Below are 21,238 nucleotides of genomic sequence, written 5' to 3' on the forward strand. Positions count from 1 at the left end.
CCTCCCACTGTAAGTGAAGAGCAGGTTTGAGACCACTTGATGAAACTGAACAGATAGAAGTCCATGGGGCCTGATGACATGCATCCCAGGGTCATGAGAGAAATGGCTGATATAGTAGCCAATCCTCTCTCCATCATATTTGAGAAGTCCTGGCAGTTAGGCGAAGTCCCCTGTGACTGGAAAAATGAAAACAATACCTCATCTTAAAAAAGGGTCAAAAGGAGGACTTGGGGAGCGACAGGCTGGTGAACCTCACCTCTGTGCCTGGCAAGATCATGGAAGCAATGTTAAGGCACATGCAGGGTAAGGAGGTGATCAGAGACAGACATGGTTTCACCAATGGCAAATTGTGCCTGACCAATCTGGTGGCCTTCTGTGATGGAGTGACTGCATCAGTTGATAAGGGAAGACCAACCAATGGCATTTACCTGGACTTCTGTAAGGCCTTTGACACAGTCACACATGACATCCTGATCTCCAGATTGGAGAGACACGTATTTGAGGGGTGGACCTTTCAGTGGATAAGGAATTAGCTTGAAGGTCACACCCAGAGAGCAGTGGTCAATGGCTATATGTCCAAGTGGAGGCTGGTGACGAGTGGTGTCCTTCAGGAGTCTGTCTTGGGACTGGTACTTTTTAATATCTTTATCAATGACATAGACAGCGGGATCGAATGTACCCTCAGCAAGTCAGCAGGTGACACCAAGGTATAGTCGATACAACAGAAGGAAGGGATGCCATCGAAAGAGACCTAGACAAGCTAGAAAAGCAGGCCTATGTGAACCTAATGAGGTTCAACAAGGCCAAGTGCAAGGTGCTGCACCTGGGTCAGGACAATCCCAGACATGAGTACAGACTGGGAGAAGAACTCATTGAGAGCAGCCCTTCAGAGAAGGACTTGGGGGTTCTGGTGGACAAAAGGCTCTGCATTAGACAGCAGTGTGTTTCAACACAGAAGGCCAACTGTGTCCTGGGCTGCATCAAAAGAGGAGTGGCCAGCAGCTAGATTGTTGTCCCCCCTGCCCTACTCTGCCCTTGTGAGGCCCCACCTGGATTACTGCGTCCAGGTCTGAGGCCCCCAGCACAAGGGAAGATGTGGAGCTGTTAGAGCAGGTTCAGAGAAGCAGGTTCAGAGAAGGAACATGAAGATGATCAGGGGGCTGGAGCACCTCTTCTGTGAAGAAAGACAGAGAGCTGGGGATGTTCTGCCTGGAGAAGAGAAGGCTCTAGGGAGACCTCATTGCAGCTTTTCAGTACTTGAAGGGGGCTTATAAAACAGATGGAAAACAACTTTTTGCTCAATCAGGTAATGATAGGATGAGGGGGAATGGTTTTAAACTGAAAGAGGGGAGATTTAGTTTAGAGTTTAGGAGGAAATTCTTCACTGAGAGGGTGGTGAGATGCTGGAACAGGTTGCCCAGAGAGGTTGTGGATGCCCCATCCCTGGAGGTGTTTATGGCCAGGCTGAATGAGGCCTTGGGCAGCCTGATCTCATGGATGGATCTTTTAAGGTCCCTTCCAACCTGAGCTATCCTATGATGAACTTAAATTTCTTCAGGTTTTCAGGGCCTTAACAGAAGGAAGAATAATGTTTTCAGTGTGGAGGCATTCAGAACACCGCTGTGCATCAAGACTGTAAAGTTACCTGTAATAATTATGCTTTTCATGACAGCTCATGCAGCATGTTCATTCTTGCTGACCTTCTTAAAAAAAAAATAGTTTATCATTGCAAAGAGACCATTTCACTATGCAGCAAACCAGAGTGGATACTGGTGTAGTAAACTGATGCTTCAGTCACCATTCCCTGAAGACATAATCCAAATCCCACCTCTGCAATGATTGGTCACTGCTTTGGATGCGTTGCTTCCTTCTGCTTTTTTCTGTAGTGACAGCAAAGGAAAAAGTTTTATTTTTTTTCCCCTGTGTCTGTGTGTGACTAGAGATAGGAATTTGTCTGTTAAGAACTGAGAAAATTCACTTCTATGACCTCTTCACTTTCTGTGAAGTTTTAAGACTGTTAGTCTAAGTATACTGGATTCGCTCCTGGGATCTAATTTGTAAGCAGAAATCTCTGGAGAAGGCATAAAGAATTAAAAAATAAAAAGTACAGGAATTCTATTAGTTCTGTTTTTGATCTTACAACTCCCATTCTTAGAGTCTGTCCTTGTTAAGTTTATCCTTATTTTATATAGTTTCAAATCTTCATTGTAGAAAGTTTGAGTTAAATATTGGAAAAATTATCATTAGATTTCTAATATGTCTAGTCCCCTTGATGAGCTGGCAATCCCTTTATGTGCAGGTGATGGCATTACTGAAAAAAACTTGTGTACCGACTTCATTTGCTGACAGCAAGGAATTATGCCTAAGTGTCTGGACTAACAAAGAATTTAGAAGAAGGAAAAATATCAGGTAGGGAGAATTTCCCAAATAGCTTGACTGTGAAGCAAATGTACATTTCAGGTTAAGCTATTGCCTGTGTGCTTTCATGAAAAAGTTGAGAACTGAGCCTGTTGTGGATCGCAAAGATGGAAAACATTCATAGTGGAACAATTTTAGAATTAATTTAAGGAAATTATTAAAGAAATTGAGTTTAGTTACTTAGAAAAATCTACAAAGTCATCTGTTTTGAAAAAAATATATGTTATTGTTTGCAACATTCAGAATACAGCTATAAAAAATTTTTATATCTCGTCCTGGTCCTTTCTTTTGTAACAAGTCTCACAAATACCTTGCAACCATTGTGGTAGATTCTGTTTATAGTGGTCAGTACTGTATGGTGTATGGTGTTGTGTGTTTTGGAAATAGCAGAATATAAGATACGATTCTAAGATTAATTTTAAGGTATAGCATATTTTTGGTCTTGCTGGTTTAAAAAGTCAAAGGATTTGATTTTACAAATGAGAAGGGTTTCTTTATTATCTAGTGGAAAAGAGGAAAAGAAAATTTTAATAAATAAGAACTTGTTTTAACTTGTTTTAGGACCTCACAAACTTGGAAGAGAAATACTTGCATTGCCGAGTGGCATATGTAGAAACAATAGTTTTGATTTCTGCATGTTGCAGCAGTCTGACATGGATCATGGCTAGCAAATATTTTACTGTTCTTTTGCATTGTTGCAAAATCATTTTCCTTGTGGTGTGAAGAGAGAGTAAAACAGTCAAGCTTGAATGAATAAAATGGTATACGATGCAAATTTAAAGATGCATTGTTGAAAAATGTGACTTTTCCTTTCCACTTTTTGTTGAGAAGCTCCTATTATCTCATTTCTCAAAAGCTGGCAAAGGGTGGAATAACTTGGCATTAAACTGTATGGTTTCTTATTTAAATTATTTTAACTGCAGAACACATGAACTCTTCAAGGATATATGAAGCATGAGAAGTGACATACTACATAAAAGATTTTAACTGAAATGTGGGGGAAGAGAGGAAGAAATGCTAATAGCAGCAATGTGCATAAATTACATCCATATACTTGTGTGTAAATAATTTTTACATATCTGTATGTCAGAAAGTGGTAAACTGAAGCTTTTTTATTTTTACAAATTTATAAAATGTAATATATGTGGAAAAAAAAGATGCAATATTTAATTAGTGAAATATTTGTATCCATTTATAACTTTTTAAGCCCAGCTTTGGAAAAATACATTGCTTCCCTGAAATCCCTATGTACTCTTGTTATTAATACAAGCATAAAATTACAGAATTTTAAATGAAATTTTTACCACATCATCCCTCATGGAAGAGGGGAGCATGCAGTGGTGGTTTTAAGATGGAGTGATTTCACTAGAGGGGCTTCCTGAAGAAGCACTCATTAACTCATTAGCTCACCTTCCCTGCAGGTGCCAAATCAAGTGCTTATGAAGCTGTGTTGCAAACCAGATCACTGAAACATTATTTCATTGTAAAAACCTTCTGTGAAGACATATGAAGCTCTGTCCATAACAGCTGACAGATATTCTTTTTTTAACAGGGGAATAACTGCATTTAAAATGTTCAATCTTGAAGGCGTAGTGGATTATAAAGAGGAGCCTTATGTAGAATCTAGCAATGAGTAGGAAAAGCTATGGTGGTGATCTGTTGAAGAAAGATGTGAGTTTTGTTAATATAGAAGAGCCCTTCTTATGGATTAATATGGGTGAGGAGGAGAGATTTGTTCTTTCAGTTCACACAGTAGCACTCTTTATTCACCAAGTGATGAAAAACTTAACTGTGACTTACAGTTGCTTAACTGTAAGTGTGGTAAAACTGCAGCATATGTTCTGCAGTGCTTGGGAATCTGTATTTTCAAACAGGAGTCTCTTGAGTCCTATATGTTTTTTAGACTTAAGTACGTTCTCCATTCTTGTTCCTTGAAGTTGTATATGTCATTGTTACCATGTTTAGGGGAAAAAGCTATTTCCTGTATTAAACTATTTATATGTATTAAAATAAACAAACAAAAAATCTTTGAGGATAAAGGTTTTTTTGTTTTAAAGAAAATTGCAGAAAACTAAGGATAGTATTTTTGAAAAGCTCCTAATACAGCAATGAACAACAGAGATACAACAACTTGGGAACTTAAGTATGTGAGTTTGGCTACAGGTTTCCCAGACTTTACTTAAGTAGGGGATACTGAAGAGTTCCTGATGCTTCCAGTGAGAACAGGAAAATCAGTCACTCTGGAAACATTCTGTTGGGAAGCTGTTAATCAAGTGAGGGAAGAGCTGGCAGAGATTAGCTCTAGCAAAGGAATGGCTAGGGAACTTTGTTATCCTGTTGTAAAGGTGGTAATGTGGCATCTGCAGCGTACCCAGTTTGGCTTCATTCTGGGTCACCATTTTGCAACTTGAGTGCTCTACAGATGCCACCAGGATACAAGAAATAGTTCTCTCCAAGTTGCAGACTTGACTGTGGCTGTTCTGATCTGTAATGATTGTGTGCTGTTAACTCATTTTTACCTTGCAGCTAGGTTAGAGGAACTGGACTCTTACTGCCTGTTGGCTTAGTTGTGGTGCTAGTAACTACTAGAGTAAAAATGCCTGTAAGTCCTTCTCACTAACCAGAATGAAAAGTGGGTCTGTCACATTTGTAAAGTGCATGGCTATTTTTTTGACAAGATAGAAATGGAAAATATGGTTCTTACAGCTTGAGAGATGAACGCTTAATAGGAGAAATCCTGAATAATTCTGTTTAACTTGGTAATCAAGTTTGTTCTGTTTGTTGGAAAGGGAGATAGAGCAAGTCTTCCTTGACACATGAAACAAAGGTGATGATTGCCTTCACTGATATAAACAGGCATATGCAAAACTTACCCATCTGCTTTCTGTGTGTAATTAAGTGGTAAGCAAATGTCAGTAGCTGGAATATATTTTGTGTTTTTCTAGTTTTTATCGTTTTTATGCTTTTTTTGGTGAAGTCTAGGTAAACCTTGTGTTTTGAATATTGTTTGAAGTTAGTTACCTAATGCATTTTTTTAAGGTTTAAAAATGTTATTCTTTGATTCAACAGCATTCCATGCAACTCCTAATACTTACAAAAGAAAGAATACAGAAACAGCATTAGATAATAAGCCTTGTGGACCGCACTGTTATCAACATCTGGTAAGATTTCAAATAAACTGTAAGAATTCACCAAAGCAGAAATACTTGTAAAATAGCAAGCTGCTATTGTGTGTTGCTGTATGTGTTAGGACATGCTAGGTATACAAACATGCCTATATTTGTGGGCCACTTGGAGTCAAATCTGTTAGTTTCTGTGAAAGGAGAGCGTTAATCACCAATTGAAAGTCTGAGTATGAATAACTTTTAACTCTATTAGATGTATTCTGACATAGCTATAGGGAAAAAAGATCATTACCTCCTAATGTCATGTTGCTGCCGTTGTGTCTAACTTAGTTAAAGAACTGGGTGTTATAGACTTAGCTCTCATAAGTTACATATCAACTAAAAATTGGACAGATTTAGTTTACTGAAGGAGAGTTATATCCAGTATTACAGTTTTTAAGAAAAAATGTGATAGAAATTAAGGGGAAAGTGTTAGTAATATAATTTCAAATTTCTCTCATACCTGCCCTATTTTTTTTAATGTGAGAAACTACATATCTAGTTTTCCAGTCTGAAAATGTACTATTGTCATATCTGTTTTCATTAGAAGGCAAATTGCCACTGATTGTATTTTGAAAAATGCAGAATGTATATTGTTTAGGCAAGAAAAGTTCTTGTTTTGAAGGCTATTCGCAGTGGGAAATTCTCATTCCTTCTTACACCTAGGAAGACGGAAACTTACAACTGAATTATTTTTTACTTGGCAGCCAAAATGAAAGTAGAATTGAAATACATAATTACTTTGTAAATGTAGATTTATTCATGGTAGCATCAGAAGTATTCATGTTCATGATAGAAAACTTGAACACAGAGAGACATTAAAAACAATTTGCATAATTGGCGTAAATTAACTAGAATTTATGTATACATGATTAAGTTACAGAACAATGTAGAATAACGCAAGCCTGTAGAGTATGTAAGTAGAATCTATTACCTGCCAACCCCAGGCTAGAGGTGAAAACACATTTAAACTCTTTACTGATAAGTGTAGTGTATTGTGTTTAGGAAGGTGCAAAGGAGTTTGCAGCTGCTCTGACTGCTGAGCGTATAAAGACACCACCAAAGCGCCCAGGTGGCCGCCGAAGGGGAAGACTTCCAAACAACACCAGCAGACCCAGCACACCAACAATAAATGTATTGGAATCAAAAGACACAGACAGTGACAGGGAAGCTGGAACTGAAACTGGAGGAGAAAACAATGATAAAGAAGAAGAAGAAAAGAAAGATGAAACATCTAGTTCTTCTGGTAAGCTTCTTTAATTATTTGCAGTGCTTGAGAGCATGAATCTGGATTGTGCCATGCAATCTTAGAAACCATGTATTTGAAATGTATGGAAATCAGAGAAAAAACAATACGAGTTTAGTAGAAACCTGTAACAAAATGTACAGATTGTCTCAATTATGTATAGAAGTTAGATGTCTAGTTTGAGTAGCTACCTAACTTTAAACTTCTCTAAGAGCTGCGTGAAAATTACTGTTTTGTTATAGTACTTAAATAAAAGAAACAAGCCAAAATGCAGTCTCTTTTAACTACAGTTGAATAGGTTAATAATTTGATGTTTGTAAAGGCTGTGGAAAAAATTTGAAACATAACCTTACATTGTTCCGTGCTTTCAATAACTATTTATTACAGAAGCAAATTCTAGGTGTCAAACACCAATAAAGATGAAGCCAAATATTGAACCTCCAGAGAATGTGGAATGGAGTGGTGCAGAAGCCTCAATGTTTAGAGTTCTTATTGGCACCTACTATGACAACTTCTGTGCAATTGCTAGACTGATTGGGACCAAAACATGCAGGCAGGTAAGGAGGGGGGAAAACTCTTACTAAGGATGATAGTATTTTATTTTCAAAAACTGAAGTGCAGAAGTACTAGCGCTGAAAGAGAAAATTAACTAATTTTCTTGTTTTTCCTAAAAATGCTATGATACAGAATATGTGACACATATATATATAAAAGTTAGTTTTAAACCTTTTTTTAAATTAAATTTACAGGAAGTTGTAGTCAGACTATCTGTTCTTAAGGAGAAAAATAATAAACTTTGAATATATTGAAAAGAGATATAATCTGTAAGATGTTGGTTGGAGGAAATCATATTAACTTAGAAAATGAGCAACTTTCTACTAGTGAGAGATTTATCGTGGATGTATTATGGTATCTCTTGTTAGGTGTATGAGTTTAGAGTAAAGGAATCTAGTATTATTGCTCCAGTCCCTGCTGAAGATGTTGATACTCCTCCCAGAAAGAAGAAAAGGAAACACAGGTAAATTTGTTACTAAATAACCTTAGCATAACAGTAAATTGGAGGTGCAAGGGATAAGAACAGAAACTATTTTGAAGGAAAAGTCATGCAGCTCCTCTCCTTTTCTTTTCAAAAACAAAATTTGCAGCAATAAAATGAAAGTGTGTTGTTTTCAGACAAAAGCACTACCACGTATGCAAGCGTAACCCTTCCACTTCCCTTCCCTCCCCCCTTCTTTTTAACCTCTTAAACAGTCAGATTCTGGATAGGTTTATTGTTGCAAATCAAGTTTAGTTTAGAAATACTCATCTATATAGATAGTTAAAACATTCAGGATATTTCAGTATAATTTTGTTTCAGCAATAAATAATAAATTTACAAGCATGATTGTGGTATTCAATAATGATTATATGTTATTTTGCAAATCAGAATCTATGGTTTTACGTTGAAATGTATTCCATCAAAATTCTATTCAGATGATCAGTAAGAAAAAATGTTTCAGGAAACTAGGATTGCCTTTTTGGGAGGGGTGACAGTGGGAATTCCTTTATTGCACCCAGCTTCATTATTAACTAGAACTTCAACTGAAGAAACAAGTTAATGAATTATTATTTAACATGTGGCTGCAATTAAGAACCTTCAATTAAGTACAAAATAAAGCCATTTGCTGGAGCTAGAAAGACCACCTATAACAATTCCTGTTGAAATTATAAACTTTTACTGTCCAATGTCAGTGAAATGTAATCGTCTTTGTTGAGAATCCTGAAGTTTGAAAAATGTGACAACTTGTGTGTTGTGATCATTTTTGTTCCCAGGGATAAGAAAATAGGAGATAAATTAATAAATAAATGACTGAAAATTAGCAAGAGCGTTTCTTTTTGCAAGGAATAAGTACACTTTTTTTTCCATATTTCCTATTTTTCCCTTTAACTTTCCTTATCTTCTACCAAGTTCATTCTTCCAGTTCTTCTCCCAGTAATTCTAGGTATATTTATTATTTTCAGGGTTAATTGAATTCCTAATGTTGGTTCAAAAACTACTGTTGGAGTAGAATGTTTCTGCTTTGTAGTACAGAAACAGCTGATGTAAGCTAGGAAAAAATTTGGTGAGCGTCTGGAAGAGGTTCTGTCTGTTCTAAGCAAAACTTATATTGACTTAATGTTTTTGGCACAGCTTTCAAGTTTGTGGGCAATTTGGGGCTTGGATGTTTAAATCTGGAGTTATTAGCCACAGTGTAGGTTTGGAATATTCGGTTGGGAAGCTTGCTTTCAGGTTCATGCAAATTGCTATAAAAATAGCGGCACTACATCTATTCGGAAAGCGCAACTAAAAGTACTCAAATTCATTTTGAAACTGAACTGGATTGTATGGTTAATGGATTGACATTGTTTTGGAGGAGTTTGAGGACTTTTTTGTTTTAAATAAATGAAAGAATATACCAGTATGTGGAGTTTCTTGATGTTTCTTTCTTCCTACTAGTTGCCGAGAAAGAAGAAAAAAACTTGTATGCCAGTGATTTGGTTTTGAAATGCCTTTTAATTATTTTTTTTAGCCCTCAGTGAAGGAAGAAGTTAAATTTTTCTTTTGATTTCAGAGAATGTGGCAATCAAGCAGTCTCCACTCTATGTGCAGTAGTCTTTCAAAAAAGGAAAACCTTTTAGCCCATCTATGTACAAGTGTAATCTGAGCACTGTCTAAAGATGGCGCACAATCCTAGTGATTGGGAAAACCATCTGGAAGCCTTTGTCTGGTTCTTATGCTGAGTCCAGTTTGATTTTACTCAGTCATTAAGTAAATCCAGTTCTAGAGGCAGGATAGTTCTTTTTCTTCTCTTTGCACTTCCCCATTGCAAGGGACTTCCTGGTCTGCAGGTTTTACATGTGCAGATGTGGTACACAGCCTTTAAAGAAAAGCAGCATTTACCAAAGAGAGAACGAGCAGTAGAGGACTTAGTTAATGACATTTTCTATCTGATTTGATAGCAGATTCTCTCTTATAAGGCTTTTTGTTGAATTTCTTTTTAAATATTCACATAGTATGATAAAATGACAGTTCTGTCTTGTGAGTGGAGCTGCCGAATGTTAGCCGAATGGCCTATTTCCCATGTGGTCTTGTTTGTACTCATGTAGGCATACTTAGCAACTAGCTAGCATGACTGCACCCATTTGGGATAGTAAAAGATGCTCTCACCTTCCTTCCAGTGTCACTTTAGTTAGATAGCTGTAATAAGACTGATCAGTGACAGGAGAAAACTTTTTAGGTAGTTGTTTTTTGGAGAGCTGGTAAATGTTAGAACTTGTCTTATATATCAGAGATTAACTTGGCAGTTTGTGACAACACTGCTTTGCTAGCAGAATAAGTACTTTGCATAAGAAGCAGACAATAGAAAAATATGAATAAAGAAAAAAAGCATTCTTCAGTACTGTTCATTCTCTTATGTATATGCTTTTTTCCATTGCTGGGAACTGAACTGCACTTGCTTTAATCAGCACTCTTTCCTCTGCATTGTTAGGGATCTGTTATTGATTGCCATGTAATGCTGCTGCTTGATTTTTAATTTTTTTCTCCCTTCCCTTTCCCATCCTCTATTTAGATGTGAGTTTACTTTACTAAACTTTATTTGAAAGTATTTTCTTTTTTTTTCCCCCAATTTTTCTCATTTTCATCCTGCTGTCCCTAGACTACTGTTCACTCACCAAATATGTTTGATTAGCTAATGCAGTTCTGCCTAGAGTTCATGGTGTAAAGATGCATGTTAGCAAAGAAGAAAACTCATTTTGACAGCTGCTGTCATAATTCTGGAAATGCTTGTTTTCAAAGCTGTTAGCCCTACAGATGTTAGCAACCAGATGTACAAATCCACCTGCTTGTTTGGAATTCTGCCACTCAGTTTCCAATTTATTTATTTTTTCTGATACCTTGTGTTGCGAGTGCTTCCTCAGCTTTGTTGTCTTCCCTTCGGTTCTTGGTGCACAAGGCCCGATCTTGCCTTATATTTCTGGTTTAGATAGCAGATTATAGGGCAGATGAAGACATTAATCTGCCTCTGATAGGGTACTCATTCAGGCTTTAGTTCTGTGTACTACTAGTAAGGAGAACGTACAGTGCTTCCTGGCAGTTTTTGAAAGTTGCAAGAAAATGAACACAATACCTGATTGTGCTAATCAAACCTCCTGTCTAACTGGTCAGTGATGGCAGCTCCATGCTGTTGCCTGTCATTTCCCTCACGTCATGGTCACACAAGATGTCTTGGTTCCTTTCTTGCTGAGGTCTCTTAGCCTACGACACCAGTCTCTGTTACAAGAGTGGCAAAACTTATGCCTTTGTCATTGTGACTTCCATGCTGAATTTTCTATCCATCTTGAGTTGATAGTTTTCTGAACGTTTGGTTGATAATGGCAATCTTTGTCATATTCAGGTAGCCATGTCAATACAATCCACTTTCGCATAAAACCAAAAAGTTCCAGCAGGCAACTAGTCAGGAAATGGCATTTTACTGTTAAGTATTAGGACAGTGCTTCGCTTAAATATCTGTATCTATAGATACTCATACTAATTGCTAATGAAATAGTTTTTTAAGGAGTGTATCCACACACAAAGCCTTGAAGGATTTGGTATGCTGGTAGGTTCTCATTACCTTAAGCTGAGACAAGCTTCTGTGAAAGAGTTGTTCAAAAGTAGCATTAAGTTATACTTGCCAAATACCAGCCAGGAAAAAAAAAATGAAATAAAGGTAGCTTATGCATTAGAGTAATTTAAGTCAAAATCACACTCCTCCCAGTTTTATGGGAATGGGCTTCTTACATAAAGTCAGTGTTTCATAATTCAAAAATATATGTTGGCATCTTTTTTTCCCCAGTTCTTCTCTTCTAGAGAGAGCCATTCTCGACAGGAATGTCATCTATTTGTTACAGTGTTCTGTAATTCTGATAGTCTTTGGTTCATTGCCCACTCTTCAACTGCGTTACCTTGAATAAGTTTGCCTCTGGATGTTTTTAACTTGTATGGGTTTCTACAAATGTTTGGAAGAAAGTTAGCTATTGATAGCTTAATGAAGTCAAACAGTAAATCTTTGAAAGGGCAATAGCACAGAGAATATTGTTAACCTAAAAAATATTGCATGTGACAGAAAGAGGCAGCAAACAACTGAATTAAAGCAGAAATTGAGACAATGCTTATATAAAAGAAAGTACCAGGTAAAAAATCCTATTTGGATAGGTACAGCAGAAGGTAATTTTGCAGAACACAGACTTTGGACTGTTGCATTCATCGAAAGGCAGTACAGCTGTCTAAGTATTGTGTGCTGAGGAATTTGAGTACAGGTGTTTACTACTATTTCAGACCAGTTATAATAAGTAAATTTGCACAGAAAGTGCTAGCTAGATGCAGCTAGCAGCATATTTCGTAGTTATTTCGTTGGGGAGTGAGAGTTGTTCTATATTCCCTTGATGTTGCTATATAATGTACTAATAAACAGCAAGTATCAAATTTTGAAAATCCTAACTCCAACTAATTTAACTTTTTAAAAATTGTTTATTCACTGAAATTCAGCTGCTAACAACAATGCATAGAATTGAACAAAAACTAAAAACAAACAACAACATGTATTTCTACTTTTAATTTTAAGGCTGCTGAAATTTTTTAAGTGTGTGTTTGGTACCTGAGGTCCAGACAAGTATTTTTGCTTGATTGTCTGACTCTGCTATTCATGATATATTACTTGCCCACAAAATTTGCAACCTGAAATGGCTACAAAATAAAGAAAAGGGGTAATCATAACCTGCAAGAAATTGCAAGTGTAGCAAGCCATGCTGTGATAAACAAAAACATGCTATTCCAACAAACACGCATTCCACAAACACCCCAACCTTCTGCCCCCAAGCAAACTTGAAAAAGCATTGCTTAGGTACGTTAACAGAGAAGGAGGACACTGAAGGAAAACTATAACTATGTAAGAGGAAGGCACATAATGCACAGAAGGTTTGAAATTGAAGGGAAATGATTTAGCAGTGTGATCTGTTGTCCCATACTTGGAGATTGGCAGATGAGGGGTAATACCTGGTTGTGATCTGTAGGAGACTACTAGTGTAAGCCCAAGTCCTGTGATGCGAACAGCTGACACACTTTCACCCCTCTATTTAGATACCCCTGCATATCTGCAATTTGATATCTTGTGCTGCTGCTTCTGCCCACTAGAAGCAGTTCCAGCAGTCACCTCCTTGCAGGGTTCCTTCAAGGCCACCCGAATTTAAATAATCTCTAGCCTGGGCTGGGTGGGGGCTTCTCATGTGTACAATTCTGGGACTACAGTAATGCAGTGGTGTGGGGAGAGGGAGGGATTAGCCTGCAGAGTGTTGAGTTTTAAAACTCAGCTCCAAGAGACTAGAACAAGGTGGTTCTGTTGCAACCACGTCTGTCTGTACACTTAGCGGATGTTCATGTTACCAGAAACTCGCCCATTTCATATCAAGCATGGGTGCAAGATGCAGATATCTTTCCCAGCCCACTGCAGGAAGAGTTCCTGTCAACCTTCTTGTGTTTGTTTTGTGTTTTTGCAGGTTGTGGGCTGCTCATTGCAGAAAGATACAGCTGAAAAAGGGTTAGCATCTTTCCATTCAATTTATGTCCTGAACTTTTAAGATCCTACTATTGCTTTTTTGGTTTGCTTGTTTATTTGTTTGTATTTTTTTAATGCTAGGTCATTATATACATTCCATGGGGAGATAGAGATCATAGGGGAAGTAAAAAAATGAATAAATAAATCTCATTACAGATATAGTAGGGACATAGTTTAAATAATTTCTTGGAAATATTCTATAAATCAATGAAAATGGTAGGAGGCTGAATTTACAATTTAAGTATGGTGTCATTAAAATACATAAAACAATATCAAAAATAGAAGCTGCAGTAAAAAGCAGCATTTATTTCTTTAAAAAAAAACAGCTTATTTTAGAAATTGTTTTCTGAAAATTTGTTGAGAATGGTTGGGACTTTTAGCAACGAATAATCAGTTTGTTTCTCTCCCCTTTTTGCTTCCTAATTGAGCATTTTTACAAATATATGCAAGCCCAACAAAAGCTCAGGAGTATTAACAGCAAACATAATTTATATTGCACCAAATTCTCCTAGCTGCTCTATAGGTAATGCTAGATTTTCCACCAGTAGTCCCTCCTTGCCTGTAAGATGTTAGCATTGTCTGTATTGGAAAAATGACTTTGTAAAGCACAGTGGTATAATGACCAAGTATTATTTTGCCCAGCATTATCTGTTTTAAAGTTGACTGTTGCTCTAGTGTAAAAATGATCTGGGGGTGTTTGAGCAAATTTGCTTTGAATAATACCAGAGTTACTCTCCCACATATTTACGCAGGAAATTATACCATTGTAGTTTTGTTTTTCAGTTTTCCACAGTAGAAAGCTTCCAATTTTGAATACTTTAGCTAAATAATGGGAAAAATGAAGTGCACAAGGAAGTAAGCAACTAATGGTGTCAAACACCTTACTAATTTTACGGTTCTGGTTTGGTGTCTTAAAAAAAAAAACAAAAAAAACACCAACACACACAGTTTGTAGTATTGGGCTTGTTTGGTTTTGGGGTTTCTTAGTTAACGGACTTAAAGGGAACTTATACTGAATGAAGGGAACTGCATATTGTTTGTTTACACCTTTCACCGTTACCAAATGTTGCTATTTTTATTCAGATGGGTCATCAAATCATGTTTACAACTATCAGCCATGTGATCATCCACGTCAGCCTTGTGACAGCTCATGCCCATGTGTAATTGCTCAAAACTTCTGTGAGAAGTTTTGTCAGTGCAGCTCAGAATGTAAGTAAAAATGTAAGAGCTATCTTATAAATTTTTTTACTGTCCTAGCGTCTCTGTACTAGCTCTCTGTCTGTACTGCAGACAGTGATTGCAAGAGGAGCAAATAGTGTTGAACAGTGTTTACAAAAATAAATAAAAGCAGCACAATATTCAGTTTTATCTTGCCCTCTTGTTAGCCACTGAACAAAATCAAAGTCTTAATGTTGAGAATTGGGGAAGTCTGAAGTAGAGGAGCTGGACTTGGACTTGATGATCCTTATGGGAGTTGGATTTGAGGAGTTGGACTTGATGATCCTTATGGGTCCCTTCCAACTTGGGATATTCTGATTCTAAAATCAGAGAAGGCAAGAATTCTTAGTACTTCCAAATGTCCTATAAAAAGATCAGTGGTTGTTTTGTTTTTAATATTCTGATATGCTATAATCTCTATTGTTTCTTTTATAATCTCTTTTACCTGGTACTTTTTTCATACTTGCCCTTTTTGTTTTTCTTATGTTCCTTTGTAGGCCAAAACAGGTTTCCTGGATGTCGTTGTAAAGCACAATGCAACACTAAGCAGTGTCCATGTTACCTAGCTGTACGTGAATGTGATCCTGATCTCTGTTTAACATGTGGAGCAGCTGACCACTGGGACAGCAAAAATGTTTCTTGCAAGAACTGCAGCATTCAGAGAGGATCCAAAAAAGTATGTAGATATACAATTACATGCCTATTGCCTTGTTTTGTTTTTCTGAGTCATTTTCACATCAGAATATGGAATTTGTTTTCATGCTTTCAAAAAGGAAAAAAACAACAGCTAAAATAAAACAAAAACCAACCAAACAATAAAAAGCCAAAAACCAAGAATGGGAGGTAGCTGTCACTTACGTTACTGTGCTTATGTGCTGCTGTTAGGCTTGTACGTTTTATCATATACCACTACCACGTTAGTGTTTTTAGTGTTCTCTGTATAATACTGTGGTAGAATCTCTCTTCTTTCTCCCAGTCAGGCTTCTCTTGTATTTTGCAAATAGTCTGCTGTTCTAAAGTGGTAGCTTGTAAGCCTTTCTCTAGTTCAGGGCAAGAAAACTTGGCTCAAACATAGAGACTGCTATTCTTTGTTAAGTTGTTGACTCTAATGCAACAACTTGTACACAGTCTACCAAATATATCTGGAAAGCCTGTTCAGCTCATTTAAAAAAAAAAAAAAAAAAAAAAAAAAAAAACACACAGAACAAAAAAAAAATCTGCTCTGGAGCATCTTTCCACCAACTAGGCTGTCAAATGGTGAACTAATTGGTATTATACTCCTGTCAGCAGACCTTTCTAGTTTGAAGTCCTTAGTGTATATGTTGTCTAAGCTCTTTTTTATTCTCTCCACCCTGCTCCCACAGCACTTGCTGTTGGCACCTTCAGATGTGGCAGGCTGGGGAATATTCATCAAGGATCCTGTACAGAAGAATGAATTCATCTCTGAATACTGTGGTGAGGTAAAGAAGGTTATGTATGAACTTAATTGGTAAAGCTGCATGTTGACTTGGAACCAGGAGATTATCACATCACGTTATAGACATTTTTTAGAGAGACAAATGTGATTGACTAAGTATATATTTATTGCTGTCAGAGACTCCAAACCCAGGAGTCAGATGATTGAAATGTCACAAAAATAATGATATAGGTTCTTGTGAGAATGAGTGTTGAAGTTTACTTTTATCTTTGATATAATTTCAATTCAGACACACCTGGAACTTTGTGCAAAATCATTTAATATAGTACTAAAATTCAGTAGGCACTTTCATTAACTGATATTCCACAATAATTAATAATAATGATAATAATAAAACTGAATCATATATGCAGTCTTGATTTTGAGATGAGAAGCAATTCTGGCTTTCTTCCTGTTCTGAAAGAACTTATGCTTAAAGCAAACCATGATTGTTTGATAACTCCAGAATACTGAAAAGAGTATTTTATGTTTGGGAATATTTTCAGTGTCAGAGAATAAATAAGAAAGGCGTCTATTTTTTCCAACCTTAAGTTCTTATGGTTACAAAAGGGGAGAGGTGGTCTACTTTACAAATACTGTTCCTTTCAGATTATTTCTCAGGATGAGGCAGACAGAAGAGGAAAAGTATATGACAAGTACATGTGCAGCTTTCTGTTTAACTTGAATAATGGTAAGTGTTTACAAGTCATAATCCTTACAACATACATAAAATATGTATGTTCACAATATCCTTCAGCCCTGTTCTTTTGTAGGCAGCAGGTAAGACTAAGAAATTTTCTCTTTCCCTTATCTTTTCTCAGTAACTTTCTTGGTTCCTAGTGCTGATAGTGTTTAATGTAAACACTGTTCAAATAGATACTAGTAAAGCCTATTATATAAGCCAACTATGCAAGATGAGTTGTGTAGAAGTAGATTTTCAAGGAGTAAGATGACATGCAAGCACTAGTCAACTAACCTGAATAGTAAAAGTCATGCTAGCTATTGTTTGAAATAATTTTACTATGACTTAAATAATCAGTAAGTTATGATGGTAATTTGCGAGGAGAAGGAGCCACACAGCTACTAGTACAGCTACTGCTGCTTGAAGAGGAAAAACACTGACTGTACTGTGTCAATTATGGAATACTAGAAAATATTTGGAAGAAAAAAGCTGCCTTCTGTAAATGTTAACTTAATATATTTATGGAACTTGTCCTTGTGGAGTAAGTTTAGAGAAGCTTTAAATGAGAAACTAAGGTATTGCTACTGGGGCAGGAGATAAATGGGCTGCTCAGTGTTGGGCAGCAGAACATTCTGAGTTGCAGGACAATAAAGCTACTGTAAGAGACTGTGCAAGCTCTTCTATGTGGGAAGCTGAGCAGTTATCTTTCCAGCTGCTAAAATCTAAGCACACTAGGTATTAAATAAACACCAAAAAAATGTTTGTAGGTGACCTACCTATCACTTGTGGCCTTTTTTTCCTAGATTTTGTGGTTGATGCAACACGCAAGGGCAACAAGATTAGATTTGCTAACCATTCAGTAAATCCCAACTGCTATGCAAAAGGTAAGTTTTAAATTCACCTTTAGCATAACAATACACGAAACGTTGTGGGATGCTAATTCAGAATATACATTTTCAGTATTTTTGTTAACATGAGTTTATATTTCTTTTTAACAGTTATGATGGTTAATGGTGATCACAGAATAGGAATATTTGCTAAAAGAGCCATTCAGACTGGTGAAGAACTGTTCTTTGACTACAGGTTGGTAGATGTTTTTTGTAACTTCTTCCTATCACACATTGGATTATCTAACTGTAGTTCTTGGTCAGCTCAAAATTAGCTGCTGAGACCCGAAGTTGTAAGGCACAGTAATTGAGAGACAGTCCTGGAGCATTTTTTTTTAAAGTCAAAAAACAATAGTAAGACAATAGTAAGACTGACTTAAGCAAAGCAGCTGGCCAAGAGCCTTGCAAACCTTCAACAGCAGCTTGTATCGAGAAAAGAAATGGTACTTAGAAAGAGGGAAGATTTGCATAATGTTACCAGGCAGACAGGCATTAAAGTTTCTTTGGGTAGAGTTCCCTGGTTAGCAGTGCACGTTGACTCTACCATCATTCAGAAATGGACAAGAAATTTTTGCTTTATTACTGAGAAGTGCTTGCTAAGATTGTGTTCATACTTTCCTCTAAAATCATTACTAGAAGAAAACTTATCTGTCCAGTGAAAACAGTACTATTTAACTGCATTTCTCAAGGTTGACTTAATTTCCTTCCATTAGCTAAAATAACTATAGCAGTGTGGGATGCAGGATGAAAAGTGTGCGTTTCTTTCCCCCTTTGGCTCATGCTTTTCTTAAAGCAATTTCTTGAACGTTCTGCATTGTTTTGTATCTGCAAGGTCACAGAGGAAGCAAAGGCCCCAGTAGTGGGAAAACTGGCAAATCTGAGGGTATTCCAGGCTGAGCTGCTGTGCTGTTAGGTCAGAAGAGTGAAGTTGAAATGCTCAGTGTTACTGATTTTTGTTGTTATTTTTATTTCAGATATAGCCAAGCTGATGCCCTTAAGTATGTGGGCATAGAAAGAGAAATGGAAATCCCTTGACACCAGCTACCTCTTCTTTTAAACATACAGCTGCCTTATCTTCAGGAATTTCTAGTACTGTGGGCAATTTTTAAAAGATAAAATGATGCAATTTGAAATTCTGTATTTGCAAAGTACTGTAACAGTAATTTATAGTAACAAATTTTAAAAAAACAACTTTTTATTGCCTTCTCACCAGCTGCAAAGTGTTTTGTACCTATGACCTTTTGCAATAATGTGGTGTGGTACATTTTTCAACCTTGAATAAAGGATACTTGAACTTCTTCATTTTTACTGGAATGGAGTTGGGATTCTGTGCTAGGTAGTTGAAAAAGCAAAGTGGCGACTTGCTTTCAATTTCTGAATAAAGGCAGTCCATACTTGCCTAGTTCTGTTTCTGTTACTTCAGGTCACACTTACATTAAATTCTTTACATACAATCATCTCTTTTTGTAAAAAAAAATTAATTTGTAGGAACTTCAACCGTAGCACTTAAGTAAAAGAGTAGTGATCTTCAGTTTTCATGCACCCTTAGGGTAAAGCTACAGTCAGGTTCTCTGAAGTGATAATTAGAGGCCAGAAACATCTAAGCTGACCTGTTGTCATGCTATCATTTTTCCTCTACTTTCACTATATCTATCTCATCAGTCCTAACAAGAGACTAAGTCCTACCAGTCCATTAACACTAGATGGACACTAAAAGAACAAAGGGACTAAGTAGAGTTGTGATTATTTCTGAAGCAAAGCGTTTTCATGACAAATACTAAGATGTACGTGGTGCCTAATGTTACAAGGTTTTCTTCTAGACACATACTAGCTTAACAGTAACCCAGCTCTTCAAACAGGTGTCATGAATATATGTGTAGAAAAAACACTGAAGAGGCCACATGTCATCTGATTAGGGAACAGTGTTCCCTTAACTCCAGTAACTGCTCCCCTGAATTGTGGCTTTTCTTAAGCTGCAACCTGAATGATGCCATAATTACGTACATATACCATGTGCATCAACCAGCCCAAGACCACTTAACTGGCTTAGCTGTAAGCAACAACTGTTTGCTTAGCGGTACAAATGTCTAGCTCTTATTACAAACTTCATATGTTTTCATCCAAATTTTTTTAGATTGGAGATAGTCATCTGTTTGGGTCTTGTACATGTTTATTTCTCATTTGCCAGCAGAGTCTGAACTCTGCAGCTTATTGCTAGAACATGATGCTCTGATACATAGTCAAAACAGCTGGGCTAGGAGGGCAGAGACAGGAAAACAGTATTACAAAACTGATTTCAAGAAATCCTGTCAGTAATGACTGACTGCATTCTGGACTGAGGAGGTTCTAACTTACTGATTCTTTTCAGACAGAGCTGAAGTATTGCAGTCTGGTATCGGGTGCTCAACACCATCTTATTCCACACTGACTCCAGGAACAAGAACTAAGAATTCATACCCCTCATCTTACTGATAAGAAAAAAACAGCTTGAACTATTCAAACCTTTGGGGGCAGTTGCAAGGGGAGAAAGTCTCTCTTGCTGGTCATTTTTGCTTTCCAGTCCCCATCCCTCCCCATGTTGTAACATGGGTGACCAGTCAGCTATTCTCCTTTTGCAAGGTCAAAACTTATTTTCACCCTGCTTAGCTAAAGCATTTCAATTGCCTAGAGCCAGACTGAGAGCAGATGGGCTTTTTAAAATAGAGCTCTGCACAATATAACATACAAACTATGCAAAGCAGTACTGCTTTAACCAGTGATGGGTTAGGCTGCCCAACAAGGCTGTGAAAGGCAGCTCACAGCAGGTTATTTCTGGCATCCCACATGAGCATTTGGTATGCTTTTCTAGAGCCATACCACCCTTACATCCCCCTACAGAAAAAAAAAAAGAACTTCCAAAGGCAACTCAAAAATCAAACAGCAAGGTGCATTTAATCATGCAGGGAGGCTTCAGTGCAATGAAAGTTCTTTCAGTACAGGAATAGGAAGCTTGCAAAATCTCAAGATGATCAGACTATCCATTTTCCAAACAAGTTAGGATCCTATCTAATACACCACAATTCACGCTGGGACTTTTTTTTTTTTTTAAACCAAGCATTTTTGTAGGTCAAAGCCTAGTTATAACCACAAAGATTAGTTATAACCATAAAATTTAGACTCAGAGAACATTATCAACACCAAACCTGCCTCCCTTCATGCCACACAAACAAAACACTGATCGTTTCTAAGGGGAAAAAAGGGAAAGCAAAAGCCTTTTCACCATCAAGAATGAAGAATATAATTAACAAGATTGAGTCATGTGAGGATGGTAGCTTTTTGCTTGTTACATAAGCCGGTTTTCCTTTCACATGTATATGATGAATATACAACATGAAAAGAATGGAATGAAGCTTGGTCAATCAATGTATGTATAGTAACATTTTATTCCCATCACAGGTTGCATTTAATAGGAATTAATCTTTAGGAACACACTCAATTTTTTGTTTTATTCAAAGAAAGGGGCAGCGTAAACCTTATTCAAGGCAATACTTAGACAAGTGTGATGGGATACGTT

At 36.9% G+C, this 21,238-nt stretch overlaps 1 protein-coding gene across 7 annotated transcripts in view; it reads left to right on the forward strand.

The window, feature by feature from the left end:
• EZH2 (enhancer of zeste 2 polycomb repressive complex 2 subunit) overlaps positions 1-19,270 on the forward strand; it is a 56,584-nt gene extending 37,314 nt beyond the window's left edge. For 3 of the 7 annotated variants that reach the window (XM_084282649.1, XM_084282650.1, XM_084282652.1), the window contains exons 9-20: positions 5,488-5,579; positions 6,588-6,828; positions 7,216-7,385; positions 7,752-7,846; positions 13,384-13,424; positions 14,526-14,651; positions 15,158-15,336; positions 16,025-16,120; positions 16,726-16,807; positions 17,602-17,682; positions 17,797-17,881; positions 18,660-19,270. In XM_084282649.1, coding sequence (XP_084138775.1) covers positions 5,488-5,579; positions 6,588-6,828; positions 7,216-7,385; positions 7,752-7,846; positions 13,384-13,424; positions 14,526-14,651; positions 15,158-15,336; positions 16,025-16,120; positions 16,726-16,807; positions 17,602-17,682; positions 17,797-17,881; positions 18,660-18,720 — 1,349 coding nt within the window. In that variant the 3' untranslated portion in view covers positions 18,721-19,270. Of the gene's footprint in view, positions 1-5,487; positions 5,580-6,587; positions 6,829-7,215; positions 7,386-7,751; positions 7,847-13,383; positions 13,425-14,525; positions 14,652-15,157; positions 15,337-16,024; positions 16,121-16,725; positions 16,870-17,601; positions 17,683-17,796; positions 17,882-18,659 lie in introns of those variants that run through there. The other 4 variants (XM_084282651.1, XM_084282653.1, XR_014618244.1 and 1 more) reach the window with 3 other exon arrangements.
• The last annotated feature ends 1,968 nt before the right edge of the window (positions 19,271-21,238 follow it).

This window comes from Netta rufina (genome assembly GCF_964035555.1).
Source record: "Netta rufina genome assembly, chromosome: 2".
Lineage (NCBI taxonomy): Eukaryota > Metazoa > Chordata > Aves > Anseriformes > Anatidae > Netta > Netta rufina.